This window comes from Plectropomus leopardus, chromosome 14, assembly GCF_008729295.1.
Source record: "Plectropomus leopardus isolate mb chromosome 14, YSFRI_Pleo_2.0, whole genome shotgun sequence".
Lineage (NCBI taxonomy): Eukaryota > Metazoa > Chordata > Actinopteri > Perciformes > Serranidae > Plectropomus > Plectropomus leopardus.
Window position 1 is genome coordinate 2,515,881 of NC_056476.1, and position 16,885 is coordinate 2,532,765.

At 39.2% G+C, this 16,885-nt stretch overlaps 1 protein-coding gene across 1 annotated transcript in view; it reads right to left on the reverse strand.

Moving 5' to 3' along the window:
• Positions 1–326: 326 nt before the first annotated feature.
• eif2ak3 (eukaryotic translation initiation factor 2-alpha kinase 3) overlaps positions 327–16,885 on the reverse strand; it is a 43,500-nt gene continuing 26,941 nt past the window's right edge. The window contains 16 exon segments of the mRNA XM_042501278.1: positions 327–1,345; positions 3,500–3,562; positions 4,316–4,417; positions 4,771–4,944; positions 5,835–6,008; positions 6,610–7,168; positions 8,702–8,851; positions 10,328–10,450; positions 12,091–12,203; positions 13,089–13,184; positions 13,186–13,259; positions 13,262–13,318; positions 13,433–13,555; positions 15,149–15,274; positions 15,423–15,588; positions 15,719–15,980. Of these exon segments, the coding sequence (XP_042357212.1) occupies positions 1,163–1,345; positions 3,500–3,562; positions 4,316–4,417; positions 4,771–4,944; positions 5,835–6,008; positions 6,610–7,168; positions 8,702–8,851; positions 10,328–10,450; positions 12,091–12,203; positions 13,089–13,184; positions 13,186–13,259; positions 13,262–13,318; positions 13,433–13,555; positions 15,149–15,274; positions 15,423–15,588; positions 15,719–15,980 (2,545 nt within the window). The 3' untranslated portion in view covers positions 327–1,162.

Below are 16,885 nucleotides of genomic sequence, written 5' to 3' on the forward strand. Positions count from 1 at the left end.
TGCTAATTTTGGGGTCATTTCTTCTTTCCTTTCACTGCCCTTTTCCCGTGTTTTTGAAAGAAATCAAGCCAATTTGTTCGGGTATCAAAGGGTTAACTCACTAGTAATATAAACTTAATTATATGAATTACTAAAGTTATCCTATTCATTTTTATTTCTCCATTTTATTTGTTTTCTTCTGTATTGGTCTAATTTTTTCTTACTTTTTTTTGGCTCTGAGATTATATTTATGCCATCATGTTGTCATCTGTACTGTTTTTGTATTATTATACAAAAAAAAAAAATCTATTTAAAGGCTTTAGTAATAAAATATAATACAAAAAAAAAACATGTTTATGCAACTTCCAAGTTTTGTTCTACAACAAGCTGCTGATATTTTATTTTATTTATTTACTCATTTAGGGCTTTTCGGCAATGTTGCAGTGGCCACCTGATCGTAGTGTAGTACGTTTACAGCCTGACTTCAGCTTTTTACTTCTGACGAGTGCATTTAGGCTTCAAAAATCTAAAAGGTGGACTTCGTTTGTGATTATCTTGCCGAACAAAACGTGCTCGTTTACCACAGAGCTTATTTTCTGCAATGATCCTGAATCTAATGGAAAAATCCCAAAGGCTTTTTGACGAGGGAGGCAGGGCGACGGGAAAACATCATCCCGCGGGCGCTCTTTTATTACCGAGTGCCAGATGATGGAGTGTGCCATGTCGGAGTGAGGAGAATGCCACTTGTTAATCTCAGGTAAACGTTTCAAAATCAGTGAGTGTTTGTGGAAATTGGCTCCGCCCACTCTGAGCTGACTGGCCGCGGCACACGCCGCCCATCTGGTACTGGGAGTCGTTTCAAACAACCACGAAGAATTATTTGCTTGTACAATTTCAGCCAAGTCGGGCCGTGAACACCACAGAGCGGCTGCTGCTTTTAAAAGATTCTGTCACTTGTAAGTGTGATTAAAATTGGGACAGCATATTGGCGTAACGGCGTGTGTTCTCGCCGAACTGTGCAGGACTTTGTCGCGCTGCTCTGAAGCCGCAGAGATAAATTCCTGCACATTTGTGGCGTTTACAGTCTGAGGCAGTGAGTGACGGCAGGCGGGGGCTGAGGTGTTTCTCTTGGAGAGGGAAACAGCGGGGGATTGTGGGGTTTACATATTGCGTCGTGGGACTTTCAGGTAGACGATGTCTGGCGTGAAGGGCGGCCCATGGATGACGCGCTGTAGGTGCGGGAGCGCTGCCTCACGGCCAGGCGGCAAGGCAGCTCCAGCTCCTGGAAGAGGGGAGTCCCCGTGATTTCAACCGCCTCGGGACGCTCGGCGGGGCTCCACGACAGCATGCTGTGCACCATAGACAGCTACACAGAGAGAACACACAGCACAGCGACGTCTGTCAGGACAGCGTCACGCGTACATCACGCTACAGTCATGCTACAGTCATGCTACAGCTAACCCTGCAGAACCAGAAAATATTATAACTTAACCCTCAGCGTCTGCATTTTACTCCCTTTAATTCTTCATTTTTTCACAAATATTTTTGTCTGTGTTCATGCATATGGCATACATTTCATCCAGATTGTGTATCTTTGTTTGATCTGTGAATTTCCAGCTCAGCTCCTAAAATAAGTCTAAAACTGCACTGATGTTAGTTAAAATGTAAACTCAATGAAAGTAGAAAATCATATTAATGTATAATATTTTTCTATAGACTAATTTTGAAAAGTGCATTTTGTGTGCAGAGCAGTATGAGTGTGAGTATTTGACACTGCACAAAAAATAATAATGCATAAAAAATCAATGTTGCTTCTAATTATTTACATATTCCTGGCCGTCATATTAGATATTAGATAATAATAATAATAATAATAATAATAATAATAATAATAATAATAATAATAATAATAATAATAATCTACTTAACATGTAGCATAATAAAAATAATACATTTCTTTGTGTGTTTTTTTCCTCATTTTAAACACATAGTGGCATCATGACAAAAATCCGGCATTTGAAGGGTTAAAAATTCTTCAAATTAATGAATATTTAATATTTGTGATTGTGTTTACTAAAAAAATAAACTCAATGAAAGTAGAAAATAATATTAACGTAATATATTTTTTAAAGCTTATTTTTGAAAAGCATGTGGGCAGAGTGATACGAGTGTGTGTGATATTAAAGCGTTAAACCCAAAAATTACACACATTGAAACTCACTCACACACACACACACACACACACACACACACACACACACACACACACACACTGTGCAGGACATCCTAAAATAGGACAGCAGACAGCTGAAGTGGGATACTGGGATGACAGGGCGAGGGGATTTCCAGTGTTGGAGAATCACAGATTATGCTGTGGGATTATGTTAATCTCATTACAAAGTAAACAGGTAAACGGGGTAATGTATCCAACCCCCCACCAAACAGTACGCTGGTGCCCGGTGTGGTCACACGGAGCATATTTAACATGTGAAAATATGGATGATTTGATTCTAATGGACACAAATTTAAAAATAGTAATCATTAATTAATGGTAACAACAAAACAATGTAATGATGTATTTTAATAACTAATTATTTAACTTTATAATAGCAATTCAAATAATGTTAATATATGCTTTATAAAACATTTACAAAGCAACCACAGTGTGTTATGAGCATAAACTGCAATTTCAAAACGGCCACAAAAATAATGTTTTTAGATGGATTACACATTATTTATGTGATTCATCGATTCAGATTCCCAGGTTGTGATATATCTGGTCCATCTATATATGTAAGGTTGGATTTTTTTTAAATGAGTTATTTCATAAAGGTTGACAAATTATTTGGTGGGTGTTAATTAATAATTAATAAAAAATATATAAAATGTTTTGATGTGTACAAAAATAAACTGTTAAATAACATAAACCATAGCATTACACAGAATTGGTAAACATTGTTCTCACTTCATTGCTGGTTATTTAAAATATAAATATTATTATTATTCCTTTAATTACTATTTAAAGGAATTTAATTTGTCTAATTTTAATTTTTTTCTTTTTTGTCATTTGTACATTTTTCTATCAATTTGTATTCTGCTTAGTCTTGAGTTTTTTTTCATCATTGTTTTTGTCTTTTTCTTTTAATGAATGACAATTTAATTTATGTACAAAAAAAAACGTACATATACAATTTAACATTTATTGATATTGGTTATTGATACAGGTCTCAGATAGCAATGCTTCTATTTACCTTTTAGTGCGTAATATGCCGAGATTAGCAAAACATATTCATATTAATAATTTCTATGTATTTATTTATTCTGTTGATTTGGGAGCAAATCTGAGTCAGCACGTGTCTACTGTTGGTGTGGACGGGTCGTTAAATCTGTGACGGCATGATGGGAATAAAAAGCTCTGCATGAGTCCCACTTTGATTATTTTCAGAATAAAAGTTTTTATTTGTAAGTTCAGATGTAGTTTGTTGTTTTGGACACTAGATGGCAGCAGACGACCACTTACCTCCTGAACGTTGTTTTTGGAGAAAACCTCGGGGAAGCGCAGCGCCCTCACCTCTGTCAGGGTCTGGAAGAAAAGATGTAAACACCTGTGAGTGTCTAATCAGACCCTTTTGTCTCAGAGACAAAGACGCTCCGCTCGATCGCACACACGAGGACGGAGACAATCGACCATTTAAACCGACAACAATGATCATTCAAATGACTATAGTGATTACGTGTTACAGTTTCCCCAACAGAGTTTTCACACAAAACAGAATAATTAACTGAATAAAAGCGCAGACAGAAAGATAGACCGCCTCATTAGGAAGTCTCTCTCTTCTGCAGCTTCAACAAATAACAGCAGCGAGTTTGTTTTTACTGAAGCCAAAACTGGGATCATTTCATCTGGCTTTATTTTGACTGTGATCTGACGGTTTAGGAAATGATCTGAACATTTTAATTGCTTCTCATTGTTTAACAGCTCAGTTTGGGTAAATATTGTTTACAAAACAAATTAATTATGAAAAAACACTCTTGTATAATAATTTGTTTAATGAATCTTTATTCACGCCCAACTTCCCTTTGATGTTTTTTTTGCTTTGCTTACATAGCCTTGTCTTTTTTTTTTTTTTAATGCTTCACACACCAATTTGTAAATTGTGTTACACGGGGAAATACAAATAGAGTCTAAAGTGATATTAAAAATTATGTGTTTAGCAGCTATAAAAGCGAAGTTAAAGGGTAATTTATTGCCGTACGACAACCCTTTTGGGAATTGAATACGAGGAGGGAGAAAATGGAGTAAAACTAAGACACAGTTATGTTCTTGCTGACTCACCCGCACTCTCTCCATCTGCGTCCTGAAAGGATACAGCAGCTCAAACAGGATCAGACCCAGAGAGTAAATGTCCACTTTGTGAGAGTACGAGTTTCCAGAAAGCTGCCGGGACAAAAAGGAAAGAAAAGATCTTGTGATATCAAAGTTATAGACCCATTAAAAATCATTTATTATCGTAGTTACTTTGTGACGTAGCTGCAGCGTTTGTTTATTGTTCTGGTGAAAATCAAACGAATTATTTTAGTGAAATAAGTTATTAAATTGTATTTATATAGCACTTCTCACAGAGAGGACTCAAAAAGTGCATTACACAGGATAAAAGAAATACAAAATACAATAAAATATAAAATACAATCAATAAAATAACAATTTCAACACAGAAAACAGGACTGCAGTCAACGACACTCATAAAAAAATAAATATAGAGGCAACTTTTGCTGTGATGTAGATCTCACCTGCTCCGGGCTCATGTAGAGCTTGGTGCCGACCTGGCCCGTGTGCCGGGTCAGGAGCGGAGCGGGCGTCAGGGCGCTCGGCTCGTCCTCGTCCTCCTCCTGGTCCATGGCCGTCACCAGGCCGAAGTCTCCCACCTTCACCACGTCATCCATGGTGAAGAAGATGTTGGAGGGCTGCAGAGGACGCAGAGTGACAGGTTATGTGACACGTATCAAACTTAAAACTCACGAGGGCAGAAAGCTTATTATTTACGCAAAGTGCAAAGGTACACTTTTATTTTGAAATTCCTTTCTTAAACAAAAAAAAAGGCTGGAGGCTCAGCACCAGACAATCAATGGTAAGTGGCCAATAATAAGACAATGAGCATATTTACTGATATCGTCTCATGTTGATCAAATGCCCCTGAATTACATCAAATTAAAACTGTATCATGACAATGTATCATAACATACTATCGTCTATATTGTATCGTGATGAAACTTCTGATTTGAACCCCTTAGCACAACTGATGCATGACCCAGCTGACATTATCAGCTAATATTCCACTTCATATACACAACGACAGTAAATCACATAATATACAATAAGCCAACCACAACCAGACAGCTTTGCATTTTGCCAAGAGGAGATTTAAAAGAAATAATCTCTTGTTTTTTTTTATTATTTGGCATTAGGTTTTAATTTCACTTGCTGCACATTAAGAAGGGACAATAGCTGAGGCCAAAAAAAGTTTATTTTGGGCACAAATATTGAATCTACAGGAATTCAGTTGTTGAGAAATGATGTTTTCACTTTGCAGTCACAGTGTGAGATACCGTAGATATGGAACCGGGTATTTTATTATTGTATTGTTAATTTTCCGTTCAAGGAAATAAGAAGGAAATCTTATATACAAGCAGCTTAATCAGTGATCCCAGTTACCCATTTCTGACTGCATCAGGATTGTTTCAATGTTTTTTTTTTTAATGTCACATAAACTGGATGCATAACCATATCTTCCCACTTAAACACAAACACTTTTGTCTGTATAGTCCACAGTGTGTTCTGTGGTGTGTGTGTTCACCTTGAGGTCTCTGTGCATGAGCCCCTTGCTGTGCAGGAAGTCGACGGCCTCTGCGATCTGGAGGAAGATATCCAGACACTGGTTGTGCTCCCTCTGCTCGGGGAGGCAGCGCTGAGCCATCCAGTCCTTCAGGTTCTCTTTCCGACAGAGCTGCATCTGGATGTACAGGTACACCTGGAGACAGGACAACGAGGTCTGAGCACTGGAAAGCAACATTTCAGAGGGGCAGGACTAAATAAGTGTGTGCTTCTTCCTTTTTTGTTAGAACATGTGGTATTTAAGTTTAGGTGGCTTTAGTATTTGTAACTGAGACATGTATAAGATTTTGTTTTTGTTCATTGCACTTGCTGTCAGGTTTGTTTGCTTTTATTTGTGTTTGGAATAAATAAAGGAAAAAATACAAGTTTCATGTACAAAACTATAAATAGTTCTATCTTTATTTTATATAAATATCTGCAGCTATTTGTTTTTTTAATTCAAGTACTGTAGCCTTTTTCCCCCCAACTGATAGAGGTGCTATTGTGAGCCAAAAAGGCTGATATCAAAAATATGAGATCTTGGTTTAAGAATACATATTCTAATTGCTAAATTACAAAAAATTATCTACATCAGCAGGTATCAAAATGTATTTTTAAACTGAATAAAAATAGCTAGAGAAGACAAAAATCTGCAACTTTTGTAAAAACAAGCCTGTGAGTTAACAGTAAGTCCAGTCACCACCCCAAAATAAGATCAGGACACCTGTTAATTGAAGTTAAGAGAATGATGGACTCACTTTGGGGGACGGCTGGACTCTCTGTGTTGGAGGCGTCGTGGGGAGAGCCAGGGTGAGTGACGTTGGCCGAGGGGGAGAGGAAGAGGACGGCGGGACGGATTCCTGTCGTCTGGTGTGCGAGGAAGACGAGCTGTTCTTCTCTGTGGTCGTGCTCGGGCTGACTGCACCAGAAGCCGAGTCCGTCTCTGCGTCGGCATCTCGGTCGCAGCCCGAGTCCTCGAACACGATGTCAAAGGAAGAGGAGGTGCAGTCGCTGGGGCCGCGCGGAGGGCAGAGCTCGAAGGAGTGGGGGGTGTCTGAGGCGTCGGGGTCGGCCTGGCTGTCCCGCTCAGACATCAGGCTGTCGTGGCCCAGCAGCGGGTGGAAGGACAGGTCTCCGTCATCAACGCTGAAACTGACAGCACCGCCGGCGCTGCTGGAGAGCAGAGCCTGAGCATCAACGGACGCTTCCAGGGCGTCTCCTCCGGGTCCAGAGGCAGGTGACACCGAGGAGGACACTGGGACTTTGACTGACAGTGCCTCCATGTGGTCGAGGAAGCTCATTGGCCAGTCAGTGGTACTGAAAGAAAAAAAAAATAAAGTTGCTGCTGCCATGCTTCACACAATGAAACGAGTACAATAAAATAAAATGCAATAAAAGTTATCGGAAAATAATTTACACATGCAGAAAATATAAGCCTACAATATTCTCACACTGCCTCCCCAAATCTGAACTGTCGTCGTATCCTCTATATTTTGTATTTTTACTCTGTTCTTTGTATTTGTTGTCGTTATTATTATTATTATTATTATAAATCTCCTAAATAAAAGAAACAAAACATCATCTTTTCAGGGTGCAACTTGTCTTTTCCACAGCCTAATTAAAGATTTTGCAGGGTCACTATTTTGCAAAACAACAACTAGATTCCTTTTGCGATTATTTCGCATCCTGCTCCACCAAACCCCATTTAAGAAATATGTCATATCAACAATTCCCTACATGTCTGCAAAAACACACAATTCTAGAAACAAAAGAAAAAAGGTGTCATATCTCGACAGTATTCTTGTCAATTCAGCATCAATATTATCCAAAAAGAAAAGCTATATTTGAGTGCAAACTTTAGATTTTTGATTTTGTCACCTCAACTTTCTACCTGCCTGCGTTTGTGCTACTTAAATGGAGAAGAGAGATGGTGGGAACTAGAGGAGAACCTCTGTAAAAAATTAAGATTTCTCACTAAAGTTAGTGCTGTTTGGTGGATCAGATACACGCTGAGTTAAACACAGACTCTTGTTCACTCCACAACTCCACCAGTTTATTCTCCTTTTCCAAAGAACAAGAAGAACAGAGACATGTTCACGTTCTCACACCTCCCCAAAGTCTCCTCCATGCTTTCTGTCTAATCAGTTTGTTGTTTGGTGCTGGAGAGAACGCACAGATGTTGAAAATGTTAATGTTCACGTTGAACTTCACTATTTGTATGTGTCAAGACTAAAAACTTTCGATGAACTTCAAGACGAGAAAAGGCTCAGACTGAGTTTCGTGATCACGTTACACCAAACCAGCAAGATCAGGGGAGCAGACCGCAGCGCAACTGAAACTCTCACAATTTTATTCTGACATTGGAAATTTGTCTGTGACAGTGAAATTGCTCAAATGTTTTTTCGGTGTAAGGCCAACATTAGAGTTTTATTTTATTTATTGTGAACACAGTAAAGCTCAACATTTACTGTGCACAAACTCCGGTGCTCAATAAGAGGAAAGTATGGTAATTATTGTCTCTGCATGGTTTTCTTTTAGCTCTAATCTACCCAAACAAATTAAAACAAAGGAATAAAGACACCAGAAAGACTTGCCGTTAACGACCGCAAACATGCTTGTATGAATGTGTTTTTCATCCACTGGCATTTAAACTCGTGTCTTAATCAACCTGTGAAGTGAAGCGAGTCATGTTAAGTCTATGGAGTAATAAATGTCAGAAAAGCTCTAATTCCTCCTGCGTGGAGGATTACATTTCTTTGCGTGGATGCCCTCCCTGAACAACAGTGTGAGTGCCACGTTGGACCTGCTGAGCTGTGCAGGATAACAGGTTTTTAAAGAGCCCGGGCTGACCTGGCGTCTTTTAGCCACCTCTGGTCCATCTCCTCCTGCCAGCCCTCGGGGGGACTCTCCTGCCAGGCGTTGAAGTAGCGGATTATCCCCGGATGCTCCAGCTTGGCCAGGGCCTTCACCTCTCGCATCACCTTCTCCCGGGCCAGCTCCCTGCAAGACGCAGAACTCGCTTTAACGGGACAATCAGGGTTTATACATATCCTTTCCAATAAATGTAAAGAATTTAAAAGACCATACATTCTCTGAATTCACTGATACTTTTTATCAATTCTTTTTTATCACTATACAATGGCTTTTTAAAATACATTTATATACAACTAATGAATTCACAACAGGATTTAAACAGGATATGTAAATATAACTTAGGAACTGTCATTTATGAGAGAAGAGGGGGTGGTGCAAAAAGGGGGAGGCATGTCAAATCATTTTTTAAGCACTGGAGGGTTTTTTCTTCTCAATGTTTTTTATTTTGGCTTAGGGATGGGGCAAACAACTTTAAATGGCTGTATTTGTTTTATGTTTTGTTTTGGGTTTTTTTCTTTAAACATGCCTTCAAAGACATGTTGAAATCTGGGCCTTTATTTTTTCCTTTAAAAGAAAAAAGTTTGGTGATTTTTTTATTTCTTAAAAAAAAAAAATCACCCAAAGTTTTTAAAGAAAAAATTGAAAAAATTGCAAAGATTAAATAAATAATTATATTAAAACCAATAAAAAAGGTGTGTATGTTTTTAATGTTGCTTTTTTCTTCAATAAAAACTTTTGGGTCAATTTTTATTTAATTTTCAAAGAAAAAAATGGCAAGAAAAAAAAATGGGGATTTTTTTTTTCAAAAATTAAAAACTGCCAAAGTTACACCTTTTTTCATAGCCAGAAACCGAAAAGAAAAAAACAACCATTGTTGGATTTTTATATATCTGACAGTCCTTAAACTCATCATGTGTTATTATACAGGTTTGTGAAACAAAATTCCACAACTTTTCCAAATCTTTCTGGGTGTTTTTAGTTTCCCAAACTATTCCAAGCCAGGAAATTGCTATTTGCAAATTCCATGACTTTCCAAGGTTTTTCATTACCAATGGGACTCTGTATAATTCACATTCAGGACAGCCAATTTCACTTTTTTTAGTAGTTTGGTCCCAAATTGTTTAGGATTTAAAGACTCAAATTCTCTGATTTCTAATGAGACTTTGCTGTGTATTTTGTGTTTAGTGTTAGTGTTAGTCACAGACGTGATTCACTATAACAAAAATATCAAGGATTGTTCCATTACACTAAATGATGAGCCCAGTCTTTATGCACCGAGAGCTCAATAAGCGTTTGCATAAAAACACTGGACATAAAGATGATTAATAGACTAATTTGTTATGCACTGTGTGATGCATCAGCCAACATCATAGCTGAAATAAAAATAAATGCAGAGCTGCTGCAGCTAAATTTTCATGCTTGTCAGTATAAATATAAATGCACTGCTGATATTTGTGCCAACATGTCAGTTTGAGCTGCTCTGTGTTTAGACAGTTGCTGCTTACATAACGCAGTCTAACAGCGTTAATGAAAAAAGAGATAAAAGAAGAGCCAATAGCCTCCGGCGAGGAAGTCTGTGTCGTGTCCAGCGAGAGGCGCTACCTGTTGGGCAGGCGGATTCTTTTGATGGCGTAGTTGCAGTCGTCCACTTTGTTACGGGCTTCAAACACAACGCCGAACCCCCCTCGGCCGAGGCACTGCACCGGCTCAAAGTCAGTCAGGTACCTGGGGAGAAGACACTCTGGTTGTCAATGAGCAAAAAAGAATCACGCAGCTGTTTTTGGAAGAAAGGAGCTGCATGTGACACACGTGTAATCATCTACACCCCTGACCATTTCAAAGATCTGGGATCTGATGATTCACTGCGATCACGGAGGCGTGTGACGTGGTTAAAGGTGATTACCAGGGAAGGAAGTACTACCAGCCAAATCCCCATCAAGGCTGGCTGTGGCTGCTGAGCTGGCAGGTAACAAAACTTACAGTGAAACAGTATCGTGAATTCAAGCTGATGTGCTGACAGAGAAAAGCTCGGCTGTAACCAGGCTGAGACAAACTCCACTTAAAGGTCCCTGCTGAATAACAGCAAATACAAAAAACTTACAAAGTTTGCAAAACTGTAGAGGGACTACGACATCTACACTGAATTTTGTTTTGTGCAACTCGAAAACTCAGTAGCAAGATGAGTTTAAGGACTAACATGGCCATTTTTATGGCCATGTTAGTCTTAATGTAAATATTCACCTTTTTCATCTTATTTTTTATCAACCATAGCTGTTATTGAATGCATGCAAAGAACCTTGATATTTTTATTATTTATTATTTTATTATTATTAAGTATTATTATTATTATTATTAATAATAGTATTAATGTCAAAACAATTAAAACAAAATTAACAAATATAACATGTCTAAAACTGTCAGAAATGAAAAGCATCTGTGTGCATATCTTATCGTGTAATAGTGGGGGTCTGTTGGCTCGGGGTGCCATGTTCTATAATAGTTTGGGAACCACTGCGCTCCACCCCGTCAAAGCATCCCTCCTCGGGATCCTCGGAGGAGTGAAGGCTGTCTTATTAGGAGATGTGTGGGCACGTGTGATTCAGGCCCTGATTCCTGATCTCTATCTCCCGCCTGATGATCCTGACTCATGCCTGCCTCAGCTGCTGCAACAGTCACCAGATTTATTTAGGGAAACATCTTCGGCAGAAGCAATTTGCATGGATTGCAGCAGCAAGATTTAGAGGAGAGGGGAGGGCGGGTGTTTGTCATTTTGGGGTGGATCAAAAGAAGAAAATGTGCAAGTGGTGACAACAGGGAAAAAAAAGCAGTTTAATCAGATTGTAGTCTGCGTTCAGGGCGGCGGAGACATTTTATTCAGCTCAGGAATGTAAACATGCAAACTCAATCGATCAGACGACAGGAGGTCGATGACAGCTCATAAATTATGGCCACTGATCATATTTGGGACGTCCAAAATAACAAAACTTCAGACAATGTGCTGACAGTGATGTAAAGTGACACTCCGACCCCGTGGCAGATGCTGCTGGGTAGGGTGGGGTCTGCAGAGGCCAAGGTCATTTTCATTTGATGGCAAACAGCTGAGTTATCCAATCATGCACTACTTTGGCTCGTATCTCCCATCTCTGCCTTGTCCTATCAAGGCGGGCTGGAAGACCAGTGGTCACCATGGTAACAGTGCCGAATCTGTAGCTACACCTTGAAAGAGTGAGGCTCCCGTGTGTGACTTTCAAGTGTGAGTGAGGATAACAACTCGCAGCACAGCGGTGAGTGTACGGTGAAGTTCTCCTGAGTCATGACAAAAAAAAACTATTTACAGAGAGCATGGCGGCGTGTTGGTGATGTACCTGGACACATATTCGCTGGAACGGGTCTCCATAGCAACCGGCTCTTTGGATTCCACAACCTCAAGGTCAAACTTGCAGTCTGTCTGGCACTGTGTCTCCGACTCTTTCCGTTGCTTTGAGGGACAGAAGAGGACAGCAAGGACACGTAGAGAGAAATTAGAAATGCTACATAAAAAAAATAAAATAAAAAAAGATTAAATTCTGTTGTATGAGTATCTCATCCACAGGTAACATTACCAATGTTTCCCACATAATTAGAATCTTTGGGTCAGGAAACTTTTCTTTTTTATTTAATATTGTTTTGTTTTGTTTTTGTTTTTTAAATCGCATATGGTGTGTGTGTGTGTGTGTGTGTGTGTGTGTGTGTCCCTTTTCTTTCTTTCTTTTAAAATCAATCTGTGTCCTCTCTCTAAATTTGGAACTCCCATTTATTGCAAAAAAAGATATTTTTTCGTGTGAGGTTGACAGGTTTCAGAAAGTTCAAAAAAAGCAATATTTTGAAAAAAATTCTTTTATAGCAAAAAAAGTTTTTATGGCTATGTGCTCGTCAGGAGGAACTAGCTCCCTCATGATGCAGTAGGAGCTACAAAACTAGCAAGTTTTGAATCCACAAATCCTCTGTGAAATCATGGACTATCAGCTCCCAGAAATCCCTCATACGTCTCCGCTTCCACGTATAACGCAAAGGAAAAACTTCTCCGTTTTTTAGCAGGGTCTTTATAGTCTAAACGTGGCCTCAGTCCACAGATCACCCCTGCAGCTTGGTAAAAAATCACTACTGAGGAAGTGAAGTGCTGAAAAAGGTACGGTTGGATACCCAATTACAGGTATCTGAGGTGGTACCAGTACCGGATGTGAACAGTACAAAACCCTACTGTGCACTGGTTTCATCAGTTGCATGCATGCAGCATCTCACATTAACATTATATGACAAGAACCACCCCCCGCAGTCACTGTCAGTATGCTGTTCTTGCTGCAGGCTGCGTCTGTGGTCTTACCCTCACATAGGCCACCGGGGCGGGAGGGTGGAAGAATTTGCGGACGATGTAGGTGGTGGCGGCGATGCAGAAGACGATGGTGCCGAGGATCTCCTTTCCACCAGGGCAGCAGCAACACGGGGTCCTTCCTCCTGCGACTGTCAGCCCCCGCCCCGTTTCCCTTTATCAGCTTACAGCACTGTCACGTTTCTCCCGGTAACGCTTACTGTAAGGGAAATAGTAGCCGTTGTCTACGGAGATGAAGAGCAGAAATAAGTCAGTGGGTTTTTCCAGGCATCTATGCAGAATTTCTTTGTATTTAAGGCTTTATTATGGTCTTCTTTGGTTCAGCATCAGGTTCTTACCATATGGATACTGAAGGATGGACAAGGCTCCGTTGCTGTATTCGTCATGGGAGAACTTGTCATTATTCAGACATTTGTCAAACTCATCAGAGCCGACCAGGGCTGGTGTCCGAGATGGGGAATCTGTGTCAAGGACGAGATGAATACGTTCTTTGATCTCAGCAGAAAGAGAGATCAAAAGAGTAATTGCAACAAAGTCGCACACTGAAGGGAAGGAAGACAAAGCCCTGGATACGAGCCCAAAAGGCTACTAATTAATTCAAAACATTTCACATACACTTTGTGTTTAAAGCAATATTAATGAAGCCAGTCTTTTGTCACTGATCACCCCAAAAGCTGCCATCACAGATAATGTTGCCTTGACATGTAGTGGGCATTTCACGATACCAGGAATTAAGGAGTCGATAATACCAGTGAAATCCCTCAATTCCCAATGCCTAATTTGATACTACGATAAAATAAAATAAAATACTTGTACTTAAACATTCACTCCTTTATTAAAAACAGTGTGCCTCGAACACAAAAACTAGTCCATGTTGGTTTATGAGATTTTCTGGGCGGGCAAGCATATGTTAATATATTTATTACCGTTAACATATTTCTGCTTCACTGTTGTTGTTCAGCATGTGTGCGTGTAAGATGTGTCTTTGTGGGAGGCTAACTGTGTCGCCCCTCCTCCGCTGTGATTGGACGGCTGCGTAAAATGCCGTGTGAAACAGAAAGTCAATCAAGTTCTTTAAATAATGACGTAGTGTGCTGGTATGTGGGAATGTGTACAGTATGACAAGGTACAAGGTAAGTAGATTGTTTTTGATAGTGTGACTTTGTTTTCTGTATTGATGTGTTGTCTTTGTTGTGTAATGTGTGTATGTGTTTATCATATTCATCTGTTCTTTTGTCCTAAATCTTGTTTGATTTCATCTGTGTGTGTTTGGTGAATATTGGGACAGAAACTGGAAATATTCATGTCTGAAATCATTTTTTTTTTAATAAAACTGAAAAAAGGGGGTGGGATTTGATAAGTATTGATTTCCTTTTACTCCATTTCTGACATAAAATACTTGTGTTGTTTACTGAATATGTAAAATGGGCATTCTGGTGTTGTTTTTCTTACTTATATTATTATTTTATTCTCTAATTTTATTTGGTATGTTTGAAATAAAGATCTAAACTAACTAACTAAAAGGTGATGAGTACAGCATTTCACCAAACACTGACGATTTTTCAACACCAGATTTAAACATGCAGCGTTCAGTGCTGATAGATGCTCATTGTCTCGTCACGCTGATGGCGTTTTGCAAAGAATTAACTAAATATTCTGGCCTCTGGAAAAATGCTTTTCTTTTCGACGAGTTGAGGCAGAGCCATCGCCGCAGCTGCACTTGTCACCGTCTTCCACGAGTTGCTGTTAATGTTCCTCCGTGCTAACAGACGTCCTTCTTCCTTCAAGTTCTATCACAAGTAAAATCAAGCTTTCATCATTTGGGCTTCGACTTGTTACCGAAGTATCGGTTCTCATAACATCGCTAGTTATTAACACAGCACCTAATGTGTGAGGTGATGTTGAAGGTAAAATAAGATTTTTTAATTCTTCTCCCTGCTCCTTTTCATCCATGGATTGTGTATTAGAGGTGTTTTGACTTTAAATGTGATTTTTGTGCATTAACATGAGCGGAGAAAATAAAAAATGAACGAATGAAGGAGGTGTGGACTTACGAACTAAAGGCTTCCATTTGACTGTGGGCAGGGGAATTATGTCCTTTTCAGATCCGATAGCTTTGGAAGGGAACTTTTCACTGATCCTCACTGAGGACTGGAGGTAGAGCTGTCCCTGGAACATCCCTAAACAAACGGCACAGGAGTTATACACGTGCCACATTCACAACTGTACAGGGTTTGAGCTGGACAAAAAAAAGTCACCGAAATTGCAAATAATGGCAGTAAACATTCAAAAAAGAGCTCAAATGAACGAATGAATGTATGAATGTACCAAGGTAAACACTGGATTCTTCAGCTCCTCTGGACTGCTTGGATTCATCATCGTCATCCTCTTCATCATATTCTGACTGGTTGCTGTAGGCGTTGTCATCAAACAAGGCGATTGGTGTGACTTTACCCCCGCCCACCAGCCAAGCCGAAGCGATGGGTGTGCAGAACTACAGGCGATACAGAACGAGTCAACACACTGCACTCATCTCCAGAGAGAGGTTAGAGAAATTAATTAAATTCAGGCAAATAAGCCGCTGCTAACACACTCAGAGTAAATGCAGCTTTATCTCTGATCACCTGACGTTCCCAGACCAGCTGTCCATCAGGCTCGGTGCTGAAGGCCATGACCTTCCAATCAGGAACAGACACTTTGATGATGAGGTCCAGATTCTGGTTCTCCTGGTTCTCCGCCTGCTCCCTCTCTTTCGGCTCATCGGCGATGACCCGCTGACTCTCCCTCCAGGGGTCGCCATTCGTAACCTCTCCCTCCAGGAAGTTAATTCCAGACTGCGACTCAGGAAGAAGCTTCAGCTCAAAGTTTCCAACGCTGAAGTTCCACCTAGTATCAAAAGTTGTATTAGTACACACTTGGAAAAACTACTTCAAATGTAATTTTGCAACTTCAGGGGTTCCTACAGGTTAACCCTTTAAAACCTGAGCAAATTTGCTGGATTTCTTAATAAAACATGGGACGACAAAGAGCAACTTCAGAAAAATTACCTAAAATTATCATTTTAGTTGTAAAAATACAAGAAAATCACATGAAAATTAAGAAAAAAAGAAAGGAAGCAAAGTAAAAAAAATAAATAAATAAAAAAGAAAATTACCTGGGAGAGGCGCCTAGAAATAATAGTAATAATAGTAAATAATAATTATGATTCTAAAAATAACTATTAATTTAAATATGTTATAATGCTAATTGTAACAATATTTTTCTGGACATTTTTCCACAGCTTTTCAAAAATAATTTTCTAATTTCTTACAGTTTTAGGTAAATTTTTTGCAAAGTTGCTTACTGTCTTTTGTGCCCATGTTTTCAAAAGAAATCAAACCAGTTTAGTCAGCGTTCAAAGGTTTTAAAACTTGTGAAAGGCATCTGAACACAGCACAATAAAACTGTTGTCATACAGGTTTCAAAGGGTAAAGGCAAGTTGGATTTAAGACTTTTAATGACTTTTTAATGCCGCTGAGAGTAAAATCTTTAAAAAACCAGTACTGGAGGCAAAAAAAAAATCAAGAAGTGACATAAATTACTGATGGGTAGAGACAATTTGGCCAAATGTTTATTGTAACATAAAACATTTTGGTGAAAGAATTTAAACTTTCTGTCCATAAGGTTTTCCTTGAAAAAAGCTTGTTTATTTGTCATTTGTTTGAATTGGTTAAGGTGTTTAAGTGTTGTTGATTCATCTATTCTATCTGTGTGACATTATGCAGGAGACATTTGGTAAGTTGTTAAAAAAA